General features: G+C 35.0%; 1 protein-coding gene across 7 annotated transcripts in view; it reads left to right on the forward strand.

Annotated features, from left to right (window-relative positions):
- Positions 1–24116, forward strand: part of CENPE (centromere protein E) — a 71694-nt gene that overhangs the window by 44539 nt on the left and 3039 nt on the right. For 2 of the 7 annotated variants that reach the window (XM_057706630.1, XM_057706624.1), the window contains 14 exons: positions 12–170; positions 848–1138; positions 1758–1916; positions 2098–2376; positions 4273–4377; positions 6330–6548; positions 8458–8655; positions 9329–9532; positions 11599–11817; positions 13881–14066; positions 19546–19658; positions 21086–21183; positions 21989–22172; positions 23777–24063. In XM_057706630.1, the coding sequence (XP_057562613.1) occupies positions 12–170; positions 848–1138; positions 1758–1916; positions 2098–2376; positions 4273–4377; positions 6330–6548; positions 8458–8655; positions 9329–9532; positions 11599–11817; positions 13881–14066; positions 19546–19658; positions 21086–21183; positions 21989–22172; positions 23777–24063 (2701 nt within the window). Of the gene's footprint in view, positions 1–11; positions 171–847; positions 1139–1757; positions 1917–2097; positions 2377–4269; positions 4378–6329; positions 6549–8457; positions 8656–9328; positions 9533–11598; positions 11818–13880; positions 14067–19545; positions 19659–21085; positions 21184–21988; positions 22173–23776; positions 24064–24116 lie in introns of all 7 variants that reach the window. The other 5 variants (XM_057706623.1, XM_057706629.1, XM_057706625.1 and 2 more) reach the window with 4 other exon arrangements.

Genomic DNA, 24116 nt, shown 5'->3' on the forward strand with positions numbered 1-24116 from the left:
TAATAATAAAGGACCTGGAGAAACAAGAGGAACTAAGAATTGCTTACATGCATCTGAAAGAGCACCAGGAAATTATTGATAAACTCAGAGGGATTGTTTCTGAGAAGACAGAAAAAATATCAAATATGCAAATGGATTTAGAAAATTCAAATGCTAAATTACAAGAAAAGGTATTGAGGGGTCACGGCGCTTATAAATATGAATACCTGAGTTATTCCTAGAACAAAAGTAGTGCCTAAAATCCCTGAGGGATGTAAAATGCGTTAGCCACATTAGAAAACAGCTTGGTAGTTTTTACTAACGCTGAACCGTATACCTGCCTGTGACCCAGCATTTCCACTCCTTGAGAAAAGAGTGCCCACTCCACGTAAAGACGTATAAGAATGTTCACAGCAGCTTCAGTCATAATTGCAAAAAACTGAAAACAACCCAATTGCCTATCAACAGGTAATGGATAAATACATTGTGATTTATAAATTTATAATCACTTATAAGTTTAAAAGCAGGCAAACTGATCTGGGATGAGAAAGGTCAGAATAGTGGTTTGTTCTAGGAAGAGGCACACGGGAACCTTATGGTAAGGCAAGTAAATGTTCTATATTATATTTTAATCTGAGTTATAGTTACATAGCTGTATACATACATCAAGAATAGTTGAGCTCTGTACACATAAGATTAGTGTATAGTTATGTATGTTATATCACAAAAGAAAGTAAACCCTGTATGGAATTATGCAGAATATTAATGAGTGACATGAGAAAACTACCGTCTTAATCAATTGAGAAACTATTCTTTATCCTTCCCTAAGAAACCATCTATCTAATCCTAACGTTACGATTATCTTAAGGTCCAAGAACTTAAAGCAAACGAACATCAACTTTTTAAGTTAAAAGAAGAGGTCAGCGAGACACAGAAAAAAATGTGTGACGTAGAGCGACTGAAGAAAGAATTCAAGACCCGAAGTTTAACTATGGATAAAATAGAAATGGAGAACTTAAATTTGGCTCAGAAACTTCATGAAAACCGTGAAGAAATGAAATCTGTAATGAAAGAAAGAGATAACCTAAGGAGAATAGAAGAGACTCTGAAACTGGAGAGAGACCTACTCCAGGCTGACCTGCAAGGAGCTGTAGCTAGAGTGAGTTGTGCTCTTTCTTCCTTTGGAGTAAACAGGTTTTTACTACAAGAAGTTTGAAAACAAGTGATACTGTTGGTGAAAATTTAAATGTTATGAACTTTTAGGGAAACAGTTTCACAGTAGCATTTTAAAAAGTTATCAGCGTATACATTTGCTATAACAGTTCCATTTGTAGAAATTTATCCTACCAGTATACTCACATGTTTGGACAGAAATACAACAGCATTCACTGCAGCATTGTTCGTGATGAACAAAATCAGAAACAATCCAAGTGTCCACCAATAAGGCGCCGGCTAAGTCGTGTTCATCTGTGTAGCGGACAACTAAGCATAAGAATGGGACACTCTTTATTTGATACTGATTTAGAAAGATGTCCAAGTGTTATGAAATGTGAAAAATATAAGTGGCAGTGTTCAGCAAGTGACAGGACTGGGATGGGCGAGTCTAGGGACAGGGACTTTGACTTTATGTCCTTCTGTACTTTTATAATTTAGGGGTGGCAGGGTGGTTGCTTTTAACTGTGAACATGTATTTTTCAAGATTTTGTTTAACTAGTTCATTGTTAAGAAACGGTAGTGTGCCTTTATATCCTATTTCTCAATTTCTTCTAATAACAAAGGATCTGGAAACACAAGAGGAACTAAAAATTGCTCGTATGCATTTGAAAGAACACCAAGAAACTATTGATAAATTCAAAGAGAGACTTTCAGAAAAGACATCTCAGATTTCAAATATTCAAAAGGATTTAAATAAATCAAAAGATGAATTACAGAAAAAGGTATGTGTTGTTTTGTTCTTTGGGGAAATAACTATGCCCAAAATTATTTATGAAATGAGAAAGGGCATAGATACAGATATGTCAGTATAGATGTATATGTACATACACTATAAATAGACACTATTTTCCTTTCTTTAAGGAATTCTGTTTGCATTCTAATTTGTTTTATAATTTTGTCAAGATACAAGAACTTCAGAGAAAAGAGCTTCAACTTCTTAAAATGAAAGAAAATGTCAATAAAACTCATAAAAAAGTGAATGAAATGAAACAATTGAAGAAGCAATTTGAGGCCCAAAATTTATCTGTGCAAAACGTGGCAATGGATAACTTATACTTGACTAAGAAACTTTATGAAAGCCTTGAAGAAATCAGAATTGTAGCTAAGGAAAAAGATGAGCTAAAGAGGATAAAAGAGTCTTACAAAATGGAAAGAGACCAATTAAGAGAAATGATAGCTAGAGTGAGTTCAGAATCTTCCCCTACTTAGTAACTATTTATAAGAATAAAGCTTTTTTGGAAAGGGTAACAGTGTGGGATTTTTTGTATATTCTGGAAATGTCTACAAACAGCAAAGGATAATGAGGGAAACTATTAATGATAATTTTTCACACAAATGGAACATGCATTTTTAAAAGAAACCAAACTGTTATTCAGAAAATACCATTTTCTTTTCTTTTTCTGTAAGAACCTTTTTTTAAATTGAACTATAGTTGATGTGCAATATTATATGTTTCAGATATACAATATAGTGATCCACAATTTTTAAAGGTTATACTCCATTTATAGTTACTATAAACTATTATCTATTCCCCATATACAGTATATCAGGGTAATTTACTTTATACATAATAGTTTGTACCTCTTAATCCCCTACCCCCTTATTCCCTACCCCCTTCCCCTTCCCTCTCCCCGCTGGTAACCACTAGTTCTCTAGGTCTGTGAGTCTGCTTCTTTTTTGCTACATTTATTAGATTGTTATATTTTTTAGGTTCCACATGTAAGTGATATCATACAGTATTTGTCTTTCTCTGTCTGGCTTATTTTTTTCATTCTTTTTTATGGCTGAGTAGTATTCCATTGTGTGTGTGTGTGTGTGTGTGTGTGTGTGTGTGTGTGTGTGTGTGTGTGTTCTGTTGATGGACATTTGGATTGCTTCCATATCTTGGCAATTGTAAATAATGCCACTGTAAGCATTAGAGTGCATGTATCTTTTCAAATTAGTGTTTTTGTTTTTCAGAAAATTTACCTTTTTTTTATGTTGGAGTTTAGCTGATTAACAGTGTTGTGATAGTTTCAGGTGCACAGCAGAGGGACTCAGCCATACATGTGCATGTCTCCATTCTCCCCCAAACTTCCCTCCCAATTCTTTAGTTTTAAGAAAAAATTTGTTAAATAAAGCAGACTTTTCTTCAGTGTAATTTTTAAGAGGGTTTTTAAACCAAGAAATAACATTATTCTCAGTGGAGAAATATATTTGATGGATTAAATTTGTTAAGGATTAAATATCTCATTTCTCTACCTCTACGTGATAGAGTTTTAATGAAGTTAGAAGGAAAAAAGGCAAGATGAGTATAAAAAAGGAAATTCTTCTAATATGTCAATTTATAGCTATTCAGAATCATATATCTTAAAAAGAACCTAACTGAATCCCTCAAAAAATTCAGACAAATAAGAAATTGTATGAAATCTGTAAAAGTCTTTTTTTATTTTCATATTTCATTCTCATATTCATCATTATCTCATAGTAAAGAAATAATAAAATGGAAAATAATATCATTTGTAATCTCAGTAGAAATATCAGACACTTGGAAATCATCTTTATGTGGGCCCTAACTAAACTTATAAAGAGACTTAATTCATTCAACAAATGTTTATTGAACAATGTTTCATTTTGCACTTTTAATCAAAAATACAAAATATAAGCAGGATATGAATTTTCTGTTCCAAGGTGCTGGAAAGAATATTTGAGCAGGGCTTAGAACACCATAGGTAGTATACTTGGTTTTGCTAGCATGAGTGAGATGGCAGCAGTGATTTCTAAGGCAGAGATCTGGAAGAGTAGAAACCAGAGATATATCTAAAATCCACTTTACCACTATAGATAGTAAAGGAACAAATCCTATCTTCAAAAAATATGTGGTTTTCCCACTTTTCCAGTGAGTCGAAGTCACTCACCATAAGATAGATTAATACCATTATTCATTTTCTGAGCATTTTTAACATTGCTTTTGAGTTATATGTGTGGTATTTAATTCAATTATTGAAAAGATAAAAATGTAATCAAAGTATATGATTAGACATTATATGTTAATATAGTTACAGCTGAAGCCTTGCTTATTTCTTTGTATCAAAGCAGAATCAACAGAACCACGAAGAGCTGATAACATATGAAAAAAAGTCACTATGTGATGGAAACCAGCACCTTATAGAAAGCCTGAGAGAAAAGTGCTTCAGGATAAAAGTAAGTGCTCTCCTGTTAAAACTACAAATGAACGTTTGTAATACGTTTCCAAAGGCCTAATGTGGAATGAATAGATAATGCTCAATGTTTTTCTAAACTTTATAATCTAGTACAAGTATGTATATGTGTACATATATGCATACACCACACACACAAAACAGAGGAGTTTGTGATTTTAAGGCCTCACGGGAAAGGTGATATTTGCAAATACCTGGAAGAGGTAAAGGATCAAGCCACACAGGTATCCAGGGAAAGAGCAGTAAGTACAAAGCTTCTGAGACTGAAGCCTGCCTGGTGGGTTCCAGGAACATCAAGAAGGAGGACAGCCAGTTAGAAATGAGGTCAGGAATTAATGGGGAAGAGGCAGGCTGTGGGGCCTTAAACGGACTTTGGGTTTTACTCTGAGTAAGATGGAGAATCCCTTGGAGAATTTTGACCACAGAGAGACATGATCTGACTTACATTTTAAAGGAGTGGCTCTGATTGTTGTGTTGAAAATGAGTGGAAGCGGGAGGACCATTTGAAAGACTAATTTCAGTAATCCAGGCAAAGGTGATGGTGGCTCAGCCCAAAGAGGTAGCAGTGGAATTGGTGAGAAGTGTTTGGATTCTGAATACATATTGAGGGTAAAGCCAACAGGATTTACTGTAACCCCTATTAGAATGCACAGTCCCTAAAAACTTTTTGTGTTGCTTATGGCTATATCACTTAGCAAAATTCCTGACGGAAGTCAGCATTCAGTGTGTATTTATTGAAAGTACAAATGAATGGCTGCCCAGTGCTGCTCCGTACCACAGTGTGATTCATTCTAAGACTAAAGGCAGAGACCCCCTCCAGCATCCCAGATTAATGAACATCTATCTAGTTTTTCCTTAAATGATAAAAAGAGAGCTCATTGTTGTCAGAAGCCTCTTCTTCTATAATTTAACACCCTGAGCTAAGCATGTTATTTATTACATGGTTGTTGCAACTTGAACTCGTATTCCTCCACCTGTACTCTGACTAAGGGGTCACTCGCCTGGCCTCTTGTTATTTGTGTTTATGGGCCCAGGCTCATTGAGTGTGTTCCACATGCAGGCACTGTACTGGGTGCTTTACCTCATGAGATGGGTTTTATTGTTCCATTTGTAAACAAACTAAGGCTCAGAGAGGAAGTTTAGTGGTTGCCCAAGGTCACATAGGTAGTAAATTAGTAGAATCAGGATTTGAAACCAAGCCTGACAAAGTAAAACTTGGGCAGAGAAGCACTTTTATAAATATAATTTTATTTCCTTTAAACTATAATACCTGTATATTTTATAGATTGCATAGATATAGATATTATTTGATATTTGATCCCCTAGAAAACTTGTAGCAATTATTGTAGTCTTCATTTTGTAGTGGTGAAAATGAAATGTTTCCCCAGTCAGCGAGTAGCAGAGCTAGAATCTGAACTCAAACTCTCATAAAAGGTTAGAAAACTTGGATTCTAGGCAGATTATAGAAATGTGTGAAGAGGCTCCACCAAGTTCACAAATAATTAGTTTGATTCTTAGTCACACATCTGCTCACTCACACTGCCTTCTGTAAATATAAGCCAGCATTCAGCCTTGAGCTACAACACATACTAGATTGAATTCACTCAAATTTCCCTTCAGACTTTGTAAATAAATGCTCCTTCAAATCATGGATGTTCAAAAGACCAAAAGAAAATGCATCAAAATGATAATAATGGTTGCTTCTGGTTTTCTTTGTTATATTTGCTTAAATTTTTTTAAATTTCAACAATAATTTCTGTAATCCGAAATCAAGAGTTAAGAGTTTGCTTTTGTTTTTTTAAATACAAAGGTCATAATTTATTTTTCTCCTACAAAAAGTATTAAAGAATAAGTTTTGTTGCAATTCTAGAGCTGGACTATTTCTTGTTAAATTAGAATGAATTGGTAAATCGAATAATTTCTAATTTTCTTTAGGAGCTCCTTAAGAGATACTCAGAGATGGATAATCATTATGAGTGCCTGAATAGATTGTCTCTTGAGTTGAAGAAGGAAACTGAAACCCAAAAAGAGCTTTCTATTAGAGTAAAAGCAAACCTCTCACTTCCATATCCACAAGCCAAGCAAATTCAAAAACTTCTCACTGCAAACCAAAGATGTTCCATGGAATTTCATAGAGTCATGAATAAACTTCAGGTACCATCTTTTTTAGTAATATCTTTGTAAATATCACTGTAAATTTCCATTACAAACTTCAGTGTGTTTAAGTCCTATTTTGAGAGTTGACATATCTGTTATTTAGTGTATTTACTACTGAATTAAAGATTATGTGGGTCTAAGAACAGTGTGTGCAGGATCCTCAGTGCACCTAGGACCTGTTTATTCAACAAAACCTGAGCTTTGCCTGTGGGCCTAGACTCTGTCCAAGTGTTCAGGAGACATCTCAAGGATCTCATAGTGAGTGAGGCAGACATATAAACAGGTGATAAGTGTAGCAATAGAAGTATGTTTAGATTATATGACATACCAGATAAAAAGTTAAAGAAGATAAGACTATAGTAGCAGACAGACTCAAGCAGTAAAGGTTGGAGTTCATTTTGTAGATGAGGCAGAGCCATTGGGCAGTTATTTTAAGGGTGTGGCAGTAGCATGACCAGATTATCATTTTAGATACTTCTCTACAGACAAAGAAGAAATGAGTTTGTGGGAGCAAACTAGTGACAGAGAGAAAAGATAAGAAACAGTTACAGTAGTCCAGATGAGCTATTGTGAGTGACTCTGCTATTCATAAGGATGGAGAGGGCAAACGAGATTAAAGGAACATTTGGCAGCTTAAGACAGTAGTTCATGTGATTGGTGGTGGGGGTACAGGAGAGAAGTTTAGACTGAGTCCCAGGATTTGGGCTTAGCCAGGTTTGTGGAGAGTGGTACCATTAACTGAGATAAAGAGGGAAAAGAGATTAGGTGTTTAGTTTGAGATGTTTTGAGGTAAAAATACCTGTAATAGAACATCTAAGAAGGGAGACCAGGTAGGCATTTAGTCTAGAGTCTGAGGCTCGTCGTGAGAAAAGTCAGGACTAAAGATAAAGATTTGGGATTCATGTAGGTGATAGATTGTACAACACGTGTAAGTAAGGTCATCCAGAAAGCATAATAGAGGAATAAGAGTTTGGAGCTAAGATAAGAACTTCAGAAAAGATAATTCTTCAAGAGACAGTAGCAGAAAAGAGCTACTTGTGGGGTCAAGGTTAGAAAAGTCTAAGTGACAGAAGAGAACTAAGCAAAAGTGCTGTCACTTAAGTTAGTGGACAGGAATATGTCAAAGATGAAGTGGTTAAGAGTGGGAGGTGCTCTGTCAGCTGGAATGTGGGCTGAAGAGATCTCCTCAAGATCTCCTTGTTGATAGTATAGCTCACTGGTGACATCTGTCAGAGCAGTTGTAGTTGAATGGTTAAGGAAGAACCCAAATTATAAGAGCTTAAGGAATAGTGGAAATTAAGGAAGTAGGGGGCTGGTATCTGCCCTTCCTGAGTAAATCGCCCCTTAGGCCCTGGCATTCTTCCACGAGCCCTGGCAGTCAGATATCCAGAACTTAACTGAGGATATCCGTGAAACACACAGCATTCAAATTATTGTTGCCTTAAAGCCAAGCATCTAAATGTGCTTGACAAGTACATCTTGGGACATGTCATACCCATTTTGGTTACCCAATCAAGGTAGGCAGAAGATGGTGAAAATAAATCTCAGGTATCTAGCCGGGAGCTGGGTGATTAACGATATAATTAATCATCAAAGGTGGGTTTCTAGGGAAAGGAATCGTGTACATTTTAAATCTTTTGAATTTGAGATAATTATAGGACACTCGTGAGGTGTATCTGGGGGGGAGTCAGACATATGGAACTAGAGGGAAGCCTGGAAGCTATTCTCCCAAGTTACTGAGAAGAGAAAATTGGGGATAGAGAGAGGCTCTTCCCTTCTTCCTCACTTAGCAGAGGATGTAGATAAACAAGAGATGCCATCTTGCCTCATAGTCTCAGGGGTTTAAAACTTCATCTAAATGTGGTACAAGTTTCATTTCCCAATTTGTTTAATGTTTTTCTGCAAGTATGTGTTAAGCCACGTTACAAAGACAAAGGAGGAACAACATGAATCCATCAATAGACTTGAAATGGCTTTTATTGGTGAAGTGGAAAAGCAGAATGAACTGCTAATGAAAATACAGCACCTTCAGCAAGATTATGATGTACCACCCATAGAATTGAGGGACCTCAAATTGAGCCAGAACATGGATCTACATATTGAGGTATAATTTGTTTAAAATGGGTTTAATTAGATTTCAAACCTTTGTTTCAGGTAGAAAAGTACCTTTTCATATGTTTAGAGTCATTTTTATTTACCCAGAATTAAAAATCAGTTGCAGAATGACAGCTGGCCAGATGTAAAGAGTGCCAAGTAACAGTCTAGCCTCCTTTTAGAACCCCAGAGATACAGAAAGCAGGTGTAATATCATCAAGTGGGAATTCATGGTACCCCAGAATAAGTTTCCTAATGCCTTCTAAAACTTCCCAGATCCGTGACTGGGAGTCAGAAACATTTTTATTACAATAACTCTGCATGAAGTGTCCTGCTCCCACTCAGCAGTATGAGGCTGGCGTCCAGTTCCCAATACCATGTACAGCCTGTTATATGCACAGAAAACTACATCCAGAAACTATGCATATATTGTGATTATTGGTCACGGTTTTATAGTTTTGAGGGATTTTAATTCTAACAGGCAGAATTTATAGACGTGCCTCTGCTACATAGGCTATACTGCCAAAACTTTATTATCAAATAACTAAAGTTTCAAATTAGAATTAATTTACAGTACTTCAAAATATTAAGAATAAGAGTTCAGTAAGGTGGTTTTCCCTTTTTATGATATTTAGATTAAAACTTTTCTAATGTTCAGGTGATTCAATGCTTGTTTTTCACAGGAAATTCTCAAGGATTTTTCAGAAAGTGATTTCCATAGCATAGAGATTGAATTTCAACAAGTGCTAAGTAATAGAAAAGAAATGACCCAGTTTTTGGAAGAGTGGTTGAATGGTTATTTTGATATAGAAAAGCTTAAAAATGGCATCCAGAAAGAAACCGATAGCATTTGTCAAGTGAATAACTTCTATAATAACAAAATAATTGTAAGTAATTTTCTTGTGCTACCCCATTCTTTTTGTTGTTGTCTGCTTTACTTTTTCTACCTCATTTGTAAAAAGACTTAGAGCAACTTAATTTCAAGTATTTTCTTAAAATTTATTTGTATATGCTTTGTGAAATAAAGTGACTCTGTAAAACATCTTCCACCTCTAATGTATTATGCTTCCTTAGGATAATTAAATTATGTATTTATGCTTGTAAAGAAGATAACAAAATCTTGGTGTGTAACCATCAATTTGTTGCACACAAATTTGGAACCTGGAATTCTCTTGCCATTCTCGTCTTTCTTTTCTCACTCCTCACTGCTTCTGTAGGAATGGAGCCTTTTCCCCAAGTAGTCTCAACAAGGTGAGACATGAGCCTGTTTCAGGGCTACAGGCAGCAAGTATAGGAAAGCCCTGGACGAGCCTAGCCAGCTGCTTTATTAGTGAGGCCTCATATGCTTTTCATCTCAGCGGTGTCACTGTCACGTGGTCTGATCCTTCAACTTTGATGTTCAAAAATGCAGTTTGTAATCTTTGTTCCCAAGGTGATCAGCGCTAGTGGACAGATTCATAGGAACAGACATTGCTTACGATCAGTTTATTAATTTGTTTTACTTTCCACTGATATGAATATTCATTCTACTTTGTGAAGTAATCCCTATCTCATATACCTAATAAAATATGCAGTAATCAGAAAGTTGCTTGTTATTATATGTGATTGGAGCAAAGGGACCTGGATTAATAGTACAGCTTTTAATATTGGTTTTATATTCCTATGTTTGGGTAGTAATTGCCAGACAAAGACTTTAACTTCTTTTGGAAACTAAAATCACACTGAAATATAATGTTTTAAAAAATTGTTCTCCTGTGGCTGGACTGTTCATCCATTTGTTGAATACCTCAAGCAAGATAGTAAATGAGCTATTTCCAAAAAAAAATAGTCCACAGTCAATGGAGAAAAGCGTAACCAATGTTTAAATAAGAATCTCCATGTAATTCAGTGTTGTTCTTGTAATGTTGAGGGCCCAGTGTGATTAAAGAGTAGGGATTCCTCCAACAAGATCCTACGGTTTAGCACAGGGAAGTATACTCAACATTTTGCAATACCCTATAAGGGAAGAGAATCTGAAAAAAAAAAAGATATATATGTATGTATAACTGAATCACTTTGCTGTACACCTGAAACTAACACAACACTGTAAATCACTTACACTTCAATAAAAAGGGAGAGAAAGTAGGGATTCCTGCTGTGTGGATCAGCATGGATGTGTGGCTTCTCCCAGCACCCTGAAAGAAGGAACTGGTAATTCTGTATGATGGGAGGTCCATAGTCTAGAGCCATGGAGGGTCCAGGATGCCAGCAAATACACAACTAATTTAGGATCCAAGTCTGACAGAATTGCCACAAAGCTGCAAAGAAATTTATAGGTAAGACCAATAAGGCATCCATGATGAGAACAAAAAATACATCCCTTAGGAATTAGGAAGTAAAAAGATGATATGAGTAAGTTCAGAGTTAGTTAGGCTTTGCTGTAAAAGAAGATATTGGTTGATTGTTATTCCCTGCACAGAAATACAGGTTTTCATATTAATTACCAAAAGTCAGTGAATGATTTTCCCTATAAACACTGAGGTTTGGGATGAAAATAGCTTGTTGTTAAGTTTACTGGTTATGCTCTGCTATTAGATGTCAGTTGATGTTTATATATGACGTGATATATGTCATAACATACATAATAACTTTAACCTGCACAATTCTTCAGAATCTTCTTCATATGTTAGTAGTGGTCTAATAAAGTGTGAGATTATCATCTTGCAAATCAATACAAATGCCCTCCAGCCCTTATTCTTTTATTCTCATCACCGACATCCAACATCATTTGAAATTTCAGGAACTGATTCAAATCACAAAGAATGTTCACATTCTTTTAAAGTACTGTTCTGGAATGTTCTGAATAATTAATTTCAGCATATGCCTTGTCCTAGAATTCTAGTATTTTCATAGTGGGTTTTTTTTTTAATGTAATTCATTTTAGAGCTATAATGGTGTTTGTACTATCCAATAGACTATAATGAATGAATCAACAGAGTTTGAAGAAAGAAAGGCTACCATAGCCAAAGAATGGGAACATGATCTGAAATCAATGAAAGAAAACAATGAAAAACTGTTTAAAAACTACCAAACTTTGAAGATCTCCCTGACCTCTGGTGCCCTTGTTAATCCTACTACACAAGACAATAAAAATCGTCATGTTACATCAAGAGCTACACAACAAGCCACAGAGGTATGTACTTTCTTATAGGATGTTTTTCAATTTGCAGCTTCATCAAAGACTGAAAAATGCATTTAACATTTTATATAACATTTATATATAGCATGTCTTATATAACATTTCAGACCAGAATTATGGTATTGAATGTGTTAAGGAACATGGACCATCTTTGTGGATGTGTGATGGGCTTGTTTTTAAAATATAGTTCTATTGTGGCTATCACTCAACTAATTATAGAGCTAGGCATTGTATAAGATCTTCCCTTTGGATTATGAAACAGAAGTAACTCCTAGCTTAATTTTATTACTAGATACAGACACCACTTAAAATATTATTACCAAAAAAATATATATATATATTATTACTATACACTGTAAGTGTCCTAAATCATGTGACTTTCTATTAAAATATGTGTGTCTTTACACAGAACTCATTTGGGGGAAAGAGCAATTTAGCTTTTTTCTACTTATCAGTGTCTTTCATGTTGGTTAATGTTATAATCAAAATAAAAATGGAAGAAGCTAAAAATATAACAGATTTCTTAAGCAGATTAACCTGTATCCAAGAATCAGTATGTTATTTGAATCCGTTTCTTTATTAACTACCCTTACTTGGGACTCTGTAAAGCGAACATGCTATTTTATTTTGTTAGCACACAAAATGACTTGGTGGGGAACCCAAGAGTAAATTATAACTTATCATTTTTACCAAAATAAATACTCGTACTAAAACATCAACCGCTAGTTTAATAATTACCAGTGGAAACTAGAAGATCACTACTACACAGTTGATTGATCTGCCTCACTACACTACCTCAGAGAGCTGGCAGAGATAAAATAGCAGAAATTTGAAACCCATCTACCAAAGCACAAAGATAAAGAAGCAGAGGGAGATTCTGTCTTCAGTGACTCAGGAAGTGCCCTATCAGATAAAAAATAATATGCTGTTAGTTTGGTAATTACACCAAATTAGAGTATTTTGGTAATGATTCAGGAATGTGTAAGTAGAGTAGTTTGGTAATGATGCAGGAATAGGTAAATAGAGCACTGGAGCAGAACAGAGTTCAGCAGTACACTCAGGTAAGTATGCGAATTTAGTATATGATAATGGTAACAGTCAACTCAGTGGGGAAAAGACGATTTACTTAATGTTTGATTCAGAACAACCAGCTAGCTATCTGGAAAAAAAAGTCTGGATTTCTACCCCACTCATTAAACAAGAATAAATTCTGAGTAGGCCAAAAAGAAACACATTTTCCAGGAAAACCTGCATATTTGTATGTGAATAATCTTATAAATATGAACAAATTCAGGTATTTAAATTCAGTATTTTTGTAATTGGAGAAAAGTGGAAATAACCTAAATGTTCATTAGTGGATGACCTCCATGAAACAGGATATATGAAAACAAATATGAGAGATCTATGTATATTGATAATGGAAAGGTCTGGAAAATATTAAATTTTTTTTTAAATGCGGAACTATATATTTAGCATGTTCCTACTGTGTGTATGAACTGAATGATGGTTTTAATGAACTGAATAATCACTTATGCTTAGATATACATAAAAAACTTCTGGAAGGATACACCTGAAAGAGTTTAGTCATTGCTTCATTCAGAATCAGCTAGGGTTCTGAGGTAGAGAAACTTATTCTTCATCAGATGCCTTTGAAATTTTCCACTTGCTTGTATTTTTCAAAAAACTAGGTAATAAAAATAAAGGAAAAGACACATTACTTCAAAGAGCTAATTATCAAACGTACTTTCTTTAAGTCGTGTTAATTTAAAATGTGAGTGCCTATTTAATATGCTTGGCACCATTGCTAACTAGTAAATAAACACTAAACCTTATGATGTAAAATTTGGGCATTTTTTAATCCAAAAAGCGTCAGCTTCTAAATAAAGAAATAATAATACACGTGCAAATTGAGTGACATTTGGCTTCTCTTCGTTTCTGTCCTTTGTTAACGCAATCGGTGAAAATTAATACCTATGTGTGATTATCTTTGTCTTAAACTTATAAACTGTGACACTGTCTATATGGCAGACCTTAAACATGTGTACTTTTTCTAATAGAAAATTCAAGAGCTGGAAACATCACTCCGTGAAGCTAAAGAATGTGCTATGCGTAAAGAAGGCAAGATTCTAAAGATGCAGAAAGAACTTGAGATGACCAATGACATGATAGCAAAACTTGAAGGACAAGTTAATGAATCAAATGAATGCCTAGAAAAAACAAAAGAAGTGATCCAAGTACTTCAGGTAATTTAACAAACTCACTTTTTAAATAAAAGGGTTTGGGGGGTTGTTTGGTTTTTGTCTTATGTATTTTCCTTTTACTATTGAATTTGGCAGATAATCTGGGACTCAACTTTTACTTCAGCTTCCTATTTGTGAATATCTGAAGTTCAGTACTCAGACTTTTAAAAAGCAAGTGACAACTTAGAGGTGAAATGCAGGAGTACGTTTTCATTCAAAATAATGATTTTTATCTCCCTAGAAAAATTATTTTTAAGAGACATATAAATATTATTCTTTATAGTTTAAAATGTATCTTTTTTTCCCCCCATAAAAGGCTTCCTATCTAAATGTTTAACATTCTTTATTAGATAAGTATGTTTTAAAATTCTCTCTTCTACTTAATCCCTTGTTATTGAGACCCAGCCTATGGGCTGACTCTGACCTATTTTCTTTATAAAGAACAGTAGTATAAATGTTTTTGACCATGAATGCCATGACACAGTTTGCACCCTCATTCATCATATCCTTACCACTCCCTTTTGTTTTAGCCCAGCCACTCCTCATACTTCAGCTACTTGAGTCCAACCCTAATAGGTATTTGTGCTATTCCTGCTCTAGTGTCTCTTCATCACAGCTAAAATTAGGAGCAAGTCAAGGATGTCTGCTCTTTCCATTTAACATTGTTCTAAAAATTCTGGCTTATTCAGTGAGACCTGAAACAGAGGCAAGAGAAAATAATCCCAGTTTTGTTTTTCTACAATTGTTGGTATATCTAAAAACCAAGCAAATCAACTGTTAAGCTTTAGAATTTTTGAGAGTAAGGTAATTTTTTAATATTTCAAATAATTAAACCACATTTTTCCTCATTCAGCAAATATTTGTTGGGTACCTGCTGTGTGTTGGTCATAGTTCTAGATGCCACGTGTACAGCAATGGGGAAAAAATATTCCCCTTCCTACAAAGAGTTTACGTTATTATTCAGAAAGACAGAAAATAGTGAAGTATATATGTGTGTCAAATGGTGAAAAGTACAATGGAAAAAAAATTAAGCCAGGCAAGGATACATGGATACTGAGTGAAAGTGGGGGTGCAAGGAAAAGAGGTGTGGTTTTATAAAGGGTCATTGAAGAAAGCCACACCTTTAAGGTGACATGAAGTGATGAGGTGAGCAATGTGGTAGGGCCTTCTAGGCAAAGGAAATAGCAAACACAAAGGCCTCGACACAGAAACCACAAGAAAGCAGAGCGAGCAGGAGGATGGAGGTGGGGAATAAGGTGAGAAGTAGCAGAGAACAAAATCGTAAACGGTCTTGCAGGCTACTTTGGCTTTCATTCTGGATGAGATGAGACATCATCAGAGGATTTTGGCTAAAGTTTATTGTGGTCTTACTTTATTTTTTAAAAACTGCCCTTTCAAGCTAGAATCCAGGAAGGTGTGTTACTGTGACATGCCAGCTGCTACAACAAAGGGAAGCAAAAATGCAATGGCTCAAGTGAGATGGAAGGTTATTTCTCTATCTCATATGAAAGCCTGAGTTCTGGTGGAAAGATGGCGTCATTCCACACGACCATTCGTAGGCCTGCATTTCTTCCATCTTGTTTCTCGTCCACGCCCTTGGGTGCTGTTCTCATCTCAGTGGTTAAAGGCAAGTTGTAAGCTGTCCACGCTTGGGCTCACAGGAAAGGGACAAGATGGAGAAGCTAAAAATATCTTAAAATCTCTACTCTCAAAGGCTCTGGCCCAGACGTGGCACACATCTCTTCCTCGTGTATTTCTTGGGGTCAGAGATGAGTTCCCTAGTTTTTGGCCTGAGCAACTGGAAGAAGGACTTGCTATTTACAGAGATAGAAAATTCTGCCAGAAGAGCACGTTTGAAACCATGGGAGCAGACTCCGAGTTCAGTTTTAAACACGTTGAATTTGAAATGCCTGTTGGGGACACCCAAGCTGAGGTATGACTTAGGCAGTTGGATATGTGAGTCTGAGAGAAAGAGATCTAAACTTGGGGAATTGTCAGCACGTAAAAGTCATGAGACTAGATGCGGGCATGAACATAATGGAGAAGAGATGTGGAGTAACTAAAAGATACTGAGATGGAGCAGACATGAGTAAAAGAGAAAGAGGGGCAGGTGGGGGGCAAGAGAGAGTGGTACCAGTTTCCTCATATAAGTGAAGAAAGTGCTTAAAGAAAGAGGAAGTGAGCAGCAAACTTCACATTCAGTATAGATTGTTACCTGTATTATACAGAGAGAGGTATCTTTCCTGCATGCCAGAAGTAACCATGTAAATAATATAGTGGGGTCTGGCGTTGTACAGTACCCTTGGCAAAAGAAAGCAAAGTACAGGGTATCCATAAAAATCTTTATATAGTTTGAATTTTTGAAAAATTTTTTTCTGTATATTATATAAATATTCTATAAAATGCAATCTTTTGCATTTAACTCAAGACTTGGCATAATAAAAAAATAAAAACCTATTTACCACTATTTGAAAACATCTGTCCAATATAATGTAGGGTTTATTAATTAAATATGGAAGAAAGTAATTTGAACAAGTGAATCAATAACAGTTTTGTTTAAATCTTTATATTTTTCCTCTGTTATATCTTTACAAATTGTTTATGTCAAGTAGCACTGAATTTGTTAAAATTTAAACTGCACTAGAATTTTATGAACATCCTATACAATAGGAAAAAAATCTGATAATGGCCACAGAGTCTGAAATGAAATGTTTGAAAGACTAAACAAAAGGTGAGGGCAACATACATGAAGGGAACAGCAAAACTCTAAAAAGAAATATAGGAGAACATGTGGGTTTAAAATAGGAAACTTGCCATTTCCTGTTTTGGAACCTAAATACTGTATTGTACATCCATCAGTTTTTCCCAAATTAATTTCTAAATTTGATGTAATTTAATTCAAACTCTCAAAGAAATTCTTTTTCTGGTGGAACAAGGAAAGCTTAACAGAATCCATCTAAAAATATAGATGATAAATAGGTCATGTTAACTATAAATTTATATTTTCAGTTTATTAGAAAAACTAAGGCAATCAGTATTTCTCGAGTGTAGCTTTCGTCACATGCCAAATGTTTGAAATATGGAATTCTTACTGCCTTTCATTTCTAAGGCAGTATTTCCAATTTTGATTTTTTTTTACATAAGAATTATTTTAAACAATGTTATATATGACATTTATTTGATTATATTGTGGTAAAATTTACTGTAACTTCACTTTCAGAATATATTAAAATTTTTTGATATCATAAATGGATTTTTTTTTTTGGTATATAGACAAATAGTATATAGACAAATAGATCAATGTAATAGATTAGAGGGTTCAGAGATAGACCCATACAATTATAGTCAGCTAATCTTTGACAAAAGAGCAAAGGCAATTAATTCAATGGTTTAGTGAAAAAAGATAATCTTACCAACTAATGGTGCTGGACCAATCGCACATCCACAAGCAAAAAAAACAAGTCTTGACACAGACCTTACATCTTTCACAAAGATTAACTCAATTGATCATAAACATAAATATAAAATACAGCTAGAAAACTCCTAGAAGATGAGATAGGAGAAAAACTAGCTGACCTTGGGTTCGGTGATGACTTTTTTAGACACAACACTAAGAGCACAATCCATGAAAGAAAAAATTGATAAGTTGGACTTCATTTAAATTGAAAATATTTGCCCTGTGAAAGGCAAGCCTTAGACTGCAAGAAAAATCTTTGCAAAACATATCTGATAAAGGACTATTATCCGAAATATACAAAGAACTCTTAAAACTCAATATAATAAGAGAACAAACAACCTGATTAAAACATAGGCAACAAATCTGTTTTAATCTTTGCCACACCAGAGAAGACAGACACATGGCAAATAAGCATAAGTAAAGATGCTCAACATCAAAAAAAAAAAGATGCTCAACATCATGTCATTAGAAAATTAAAAACCAAAATGACAAGAATAACACTCTATACCTATGGTATCGCAAAATACCACAACAGCCAAAGTTCAAAACACTGACAACACTAAATGCTGGTGAGGATGTGGAGCCACAGGAACCCTCCCTCATTCATCATGGTGGGAATGCAAATAGCACAGCTGCTTTGGAGGAAAATTTGGCAGTTTCTTACAAAACTGACACCACTTCAGCCAGTCACATGCCCACTGATATCAGTGTCTGGTCCAGAAGGCCTGGGTATTGAACTGGTGCTATGACCGAGCAAACAATGGGTTCATCTGACCCAGTCATCAGCCTCCTTAAGCTGAGCATCTGTCATTTTTAGAAGCTTTGCATCTTTTTAGTCTTTGCTACTTATTGTGTGTGTGCAGATGTTTGTGTGGGGGTTGGGGTGGGAAAGTCTAGATGAATAGAGAGAGCTCTCTGGGTTCCTATTTAGATGGGTTTATTTTTGTATTCAATACCTAATAGTATTGCATTTTGTGGCTGTGGTACAGCAATAAAAAGGGCAGTTTATTTAGCAATAATAAGAAATGAGCTCTCAAGCCGAAAAAAGACGTGGAGGAATCTTAAATGCATTTTGTTAATTAAAGGAAGCCAATCTGAAAAGGCTACATATTGTATGAGTCCAACCATATGACATTTTGGAAAAGGCAAAACTAGGGAAACAGTAAAAAGATCAATAATTGCCAATAGTTTAAGGGGAGGGAGGGAAGGATAGATGGGCGGAGTGCAGGGGATTTTTAGGGCAGTGAAACTATTCTGTATGATACAGGAATGATGAACACATGTCATTATACAAGTTTAACAACCCACAGAATATACAATACAGACAGTAAACCCTAATGTAAAACCGTGAACTTAAGTTAATAATAATGTATCAATATTGGCTCATCATTTGTAACATGTTATAACAGGAGAGTTGGGGTGGGGTGAGGGCACAATATGTGGGAACTGTGTGTACTCTCAGCTCAATTTTTCTATAAGCCTGAAATTACTTTTAAAATGAAATCTATTCATTTAAAAAACAAGATTTATATATGTTTTTCTACATGGATTTTTTTCCCTCTGAGTAGAAAGTACATATATCACTGGATTGAACCATCTTTGACTACAAAATATCCTCAAAAATGCTACATAATACTCTGCCTTAAATTCAGTTCTGGTTTGATATTTATATTGCTGTTCTGACATCCTTTTCTTTCATTTCCCTGATTAACCTTCATCTGTCCATTTCATTGTTTTCAACCTTTGTTTCATCTGTTTAGGTAGATTGTTTTTAAATTGAAAAAAAAATTGTTTTAAGGAACAAAAATCATATGCTCTCTAAGTACATATTAGCTTCCAATAGCTTCAAATTATACTTCACATCAAATATCTGTTATTCATTTCAGGGTTAAAATGTGTGCCTTCCCTGCTTTTCATATATTTGAAGATTGCTGTTTTAAAATGTTTCTACCAGATCAAGGCAGTTAACAACTCTTCGAAACTGCTCTAAAGTTATTTTATTTTTCTTTTCTCTAAAAAATTTAGGACAAACTTGCTTTAGGAGCTAAGCCCTATAAAGAAGAAATTGAAGAGCTCAAAACGAAGCTGGTGAAAATAGACCTAGAGAAGATGAAAAATGCCAAAGAGTTTGAAAAGGAGTATGTTTTTGCCTTAATTGAACATGACTTTAAAAACTTAAATTTCCTTTCAAAACTATATAAATTTCTTTGCATTAGTTAACTTTTTGATATATATGAAAATATTGTTATCGCTCTTTAAAAAAATAAATACAAACACAGATTTTAAATCTATTAAATTCTCATTACATATGCAAAGGTTTTTAAATAAGCACAGTTCTGATTACTAACACACTATGTCTTTGGATGCTTCTTCCTCAATCATATATAAATATATTTTGAATATCCTTTTTATGCTTGAAAGTGAATGTTAAGAACCTGTAGTGTATTTAGCAGTTTAACTAAGGTTTCTGTTGGTTTTCTTAATTTTATTTGTTCTTCTTGTTGTGTTTTTATGAAAAAGTTGTATTTCCTTTCAAACTAAAATATCTAATACCCAAGAGCATATCCTCTTTTTATTGATTTGTTTATATATAGTACTATATACATAATGGCATGCCTAAAGTTCTATGTGGTATAGCATAATGAAAAGAACATCAACCAGTGTCAGGGAAACTAAATTATAAATATGTTCCCTCTAATGAATACATCACCTTACACAAGCTGTTTAATCTTGCTGGGCCTTACATTCATAATCAATAAAAGGATAGGTTTATATTAAAGGATTTCTTAAGATCCCTTTGGCTCCTAACATTTTTTATTCTTCCTATAAATTTTAATAAATATTTAATGGTGATAACTAATTTTGCCCAATATGTAACACCCTGAATCTTCATTTGTTCTAACCAGCCTTCTGGTGTTAAGAAGTGAAGCATATCTATTAAGATCTTCATTATAAAAAGCAATTTTGCTTATAGAATAGAATCAGTAGATACTGTCAGCCTCTAAGAAAGGCAGAGTATCTCATAATTTATCATTGATGATTGATGCTTAAGCAAACAATTCTCAGAATGTCTCTACCAGGGAACAGTGAGCGGAAGTTGACCTTTGAGTGTATCACCTTAGACCAGAGCTGCCGCCAGGGTCTGCTTTTCTGCCAATGTAGAAAGGAAGCTGCTTTTTGCTTTCATGCTCGTGTAATTGTTGTGCCTTCAAGGTATTTCTAGGACCTCATGGTAACAGCCCAATTATTTGTTTTATGGTGCCCCCAGATATAATTTTACTCAATATCTGGTTAATAGCTATTGGGCTTCCAGAAATTTAGAAAAAAATTTATTTCTAATGTTAAAAAAAATTGCTCCTGCAACCAAACAGAATACTTCCCATTTGATGGTGTTATAGCTGTTGTGAGGTGCATGATGCCAGGAGGGTATCATGAGGGCTTATCTGCTGCTACCAGGACATTGTGTTGATGTGATATATCTTATTAGAAAATTCTTGACCGCAGTTGTGTTTATTCATTAAAAATTAGTTTCTGGGCTTTTACATATTTCTATTGTTCTTAATAGAATTGCCTCGATAAATGCCACTGTAGAATATCAAAAAGAAGTTATAAGGCTATTGAGAGAAAATCTTAGACGAAATCAACAAGCCCAAGATACCTCAAGTAAGTAGAAAATACTAATATTTCTCAATCTTTCCATTTCACTTCAATATGCTTAACCATTTTGAAGACTACTATTACAGATAGGATAGTCAAGAGTAAAGCTAAGTTAAACACTGATTTAGAAAGAAGTATTTCTAAAATGAATTCACTGGGCTCATATTTACCCTTTGACATCTCCTTAGTTTACTATCATCTTAACTGTTTGTCCATTATAGAGTCTTAGAAAATACGAAATTTACTTTTGCATTATCAGATGTTTACATATTAGTGAAGATATCTTAAGTACTATAAAAGAATGACTGAACTATCATTGTGCAGAAGTGCAGAAGTACACTTCCCAATAAAAAGTCACGCACATCTTAAGAGTGTAACCATATGCACAGTAAAAATATTACCAGTTCACAGTAAAAATAAATATCCTACTTGTTCTTAATAATGAAAATATAGAATTGATGCATACTTGCAAACTTTTGGAAATTTATCTTAGGAACAGTCTTCAAGTTTAATGGTCAAACTTCTGTAGAGGATTGTTACTACTGCAGTTATGGTGAACGATCTTAGCAGGATTATGATAGTGGAACTGGTGGGTAGAGAGAAACAGGAGGATTCTAGAGGTATTTAGAATTGATGACCAAATAGGCATATGAGGTAAGGGGGAGGGAGGTGGTCAAGGATAACTTCCAGGGAGATGGTGGTCAAGGTATTTTGGTTTTTATAGTGACTTTTTACCCTTCATAATGTTTTCTTTATTTTGAACTTTGAAACTATTAAAATTATCACCTATCTGTGGTTTTGCCTCTCATAGTGGTATCACAACATATTGATTCTCAGCCTTCAAATAAACCCTTAACCTGTGGGGGTGGCAGTGGCATTGTACAAAGCACAAAAGCTCTTATCCTGAAAAGTGAATACATACGGCTAGAAAAGGAAGTTTCTAAGTTAAAGCAGCAAAATGAACAGTTAATAAAGCAAAAGAATGAACTGTTAAGGTAAGATGTGCTTACATGATACAGAAATTATACTTATGTCTGTTACATGTCAGTGAAGATGATATAGACACATACATAAATATTTTTTGCAGTTGACAATCCTTCACACATATGGAGAAAGTAATTTTTAAAGTTCATATATGTCATTTTTAAAAGGAACAAGAATATGGTAGCACCATTCCAGATGTTTGCTATCAATTGACCTATTTTTAACTAAGCCAAGAACCAGGAAGTAAAAAAAGATCTTTGTGGGGGCAGCTTAAATATACCACAAGTCCATATACCCAAGTCAATGAGACTCTCACTCAAGGAAGAACCCCTTAGGTCCATTATTGTAGCCTACCTAGTTTTACTTTGTAAACAGTTCTAACAAATGTAATTATTTGGCTTCTACCAAAGATCGGGATCTTGTGCTAACCTCTACCAATAATATAGGCATTAAACAAATAATTCCACAAATAACTAATTCTTTGTAATGAGTGCTATCAAGCAAACAGCAACAACAAAAAATAGGACATTATGAAAGGGTATATAACAGAGGGATCAAACCTTATCTAGGTGCGGGGAAGGGTGGTGATCAAGAGACTAATCTTTAAGACTAGATGTGAAAAATGAGTAGAAATTAGGCCAGATGAAAGGAGAGGCGGGCAAGCCTTCTAGGCTGAGGGAACAACATGTGCACAGGCTTTGAGTCAGGAGGAGTGACCAGTTGGTGGAACTGAAACACATCCGGTGTGGCCAGGGCATAGAGACTGGGACAGCAAGGTGCAAGATGAGATGCCAGAGGTTGGCCCCAAAGGTTGTTGGGCGGACATTCAGGTGGTATCCTAAGTGTAATGGAAGGATTAGCTCCACTGGAGGATTTTAAGCCAAGGCCTGCTGAGATCAGATAGCATCTCAGTATAGGAGGCCCCAATTTAGGGATCTGTTTATTGTTGTCCAAGCAAAAGATAATTTTGACATGGACTAGAATGGCGCCAATGCAGATAAAAATAAGGAAAATGAATTTGAGAAATAAGTATGAGGTTGTAGCAACAGATTTGGTTCACATAAAGGAGAGAAGGGCCCCTAGGATTGTTGCCCAGGTTTCTCTCTGGAGAAACTAGTTAAATGCTGGTTGCTTTTCCTGTAAGAAGCAAGACTGTAACTAATTCAGAAAAGCACCATGAATTATTTCTTTTAAAGTAACAAAGGTACATTAGAATCTTCTACCCAGAAGACTAATTTATCAAATTATGGCCACAAATTATCAGTAGATAAACCACTGGATGATATCATTGATTTGTTTAAAAACCTGATGTCATGCTCTGAGCTTTCTTTTCAAAACTCCACAATTATGGAGATTTACTACAATAACTTAATTTATACTGACCTCATTTCATTCTCTGAACTGTGAAAACAGTCCAAACAGGAAGCATTAGGTTGAAACTTAAATATAAATATTATAAACTGGTAGATTATATGTTTTGTATGTATATTTTACCACAATTTAAAAACAATTTTTTTTTAACTTAAATGTGAATACATTGCAGGAATTGCAGTCTTACGGTCTCTTTTCTTCACCCCACCCCCTACCCCACCCGCCACGACCCTCCACATTTAAGCAATAATCATCATCTTTCCAATGAGGTCAAAACCTGGAAGGAGAGAACCCTTAAAAAAGAGGCTCACAAAGAACTAACTTGTGAGAATTCTCCCAAGTCTCCTAAAGTGACTGTAATAGCCTCTAAAAAGAGACAACATACGTCTTCTCAATGCAAGGAACGAAATTTGCAAGATCTTGTGTCAAAGGAATCACCGAAGTCTTGGTTTTTCGATGGCCGGTCAAAGTCTTTGCCAGTTCCTCCTCCAGTTCGCTATTTTGATAACTCAGGTTTAGGCCTGTGCCCAGGTAGGTAAATATACTGGGTCTTGGAAATGGGGGCGGGCGTGGGGGGGACAGTT

This window comes from Hippopotamus amphibius, chromosome 13 (genome assembly GCF_030028045.1).
Source record: "Hippopotamus amphibius kiboko isolate mHipAmp2 chromosome 13, mHipAmp2.hap2, whole genome shotgun sequence".
Classification (NCBI taxonomy): domain Eukaryota; kingdom Metazoa; phylum Chordata; class Mammalia; order Artiodactyla; family Hippopotamidae; genus Hippopotamus; species Hippopotamus amphibius.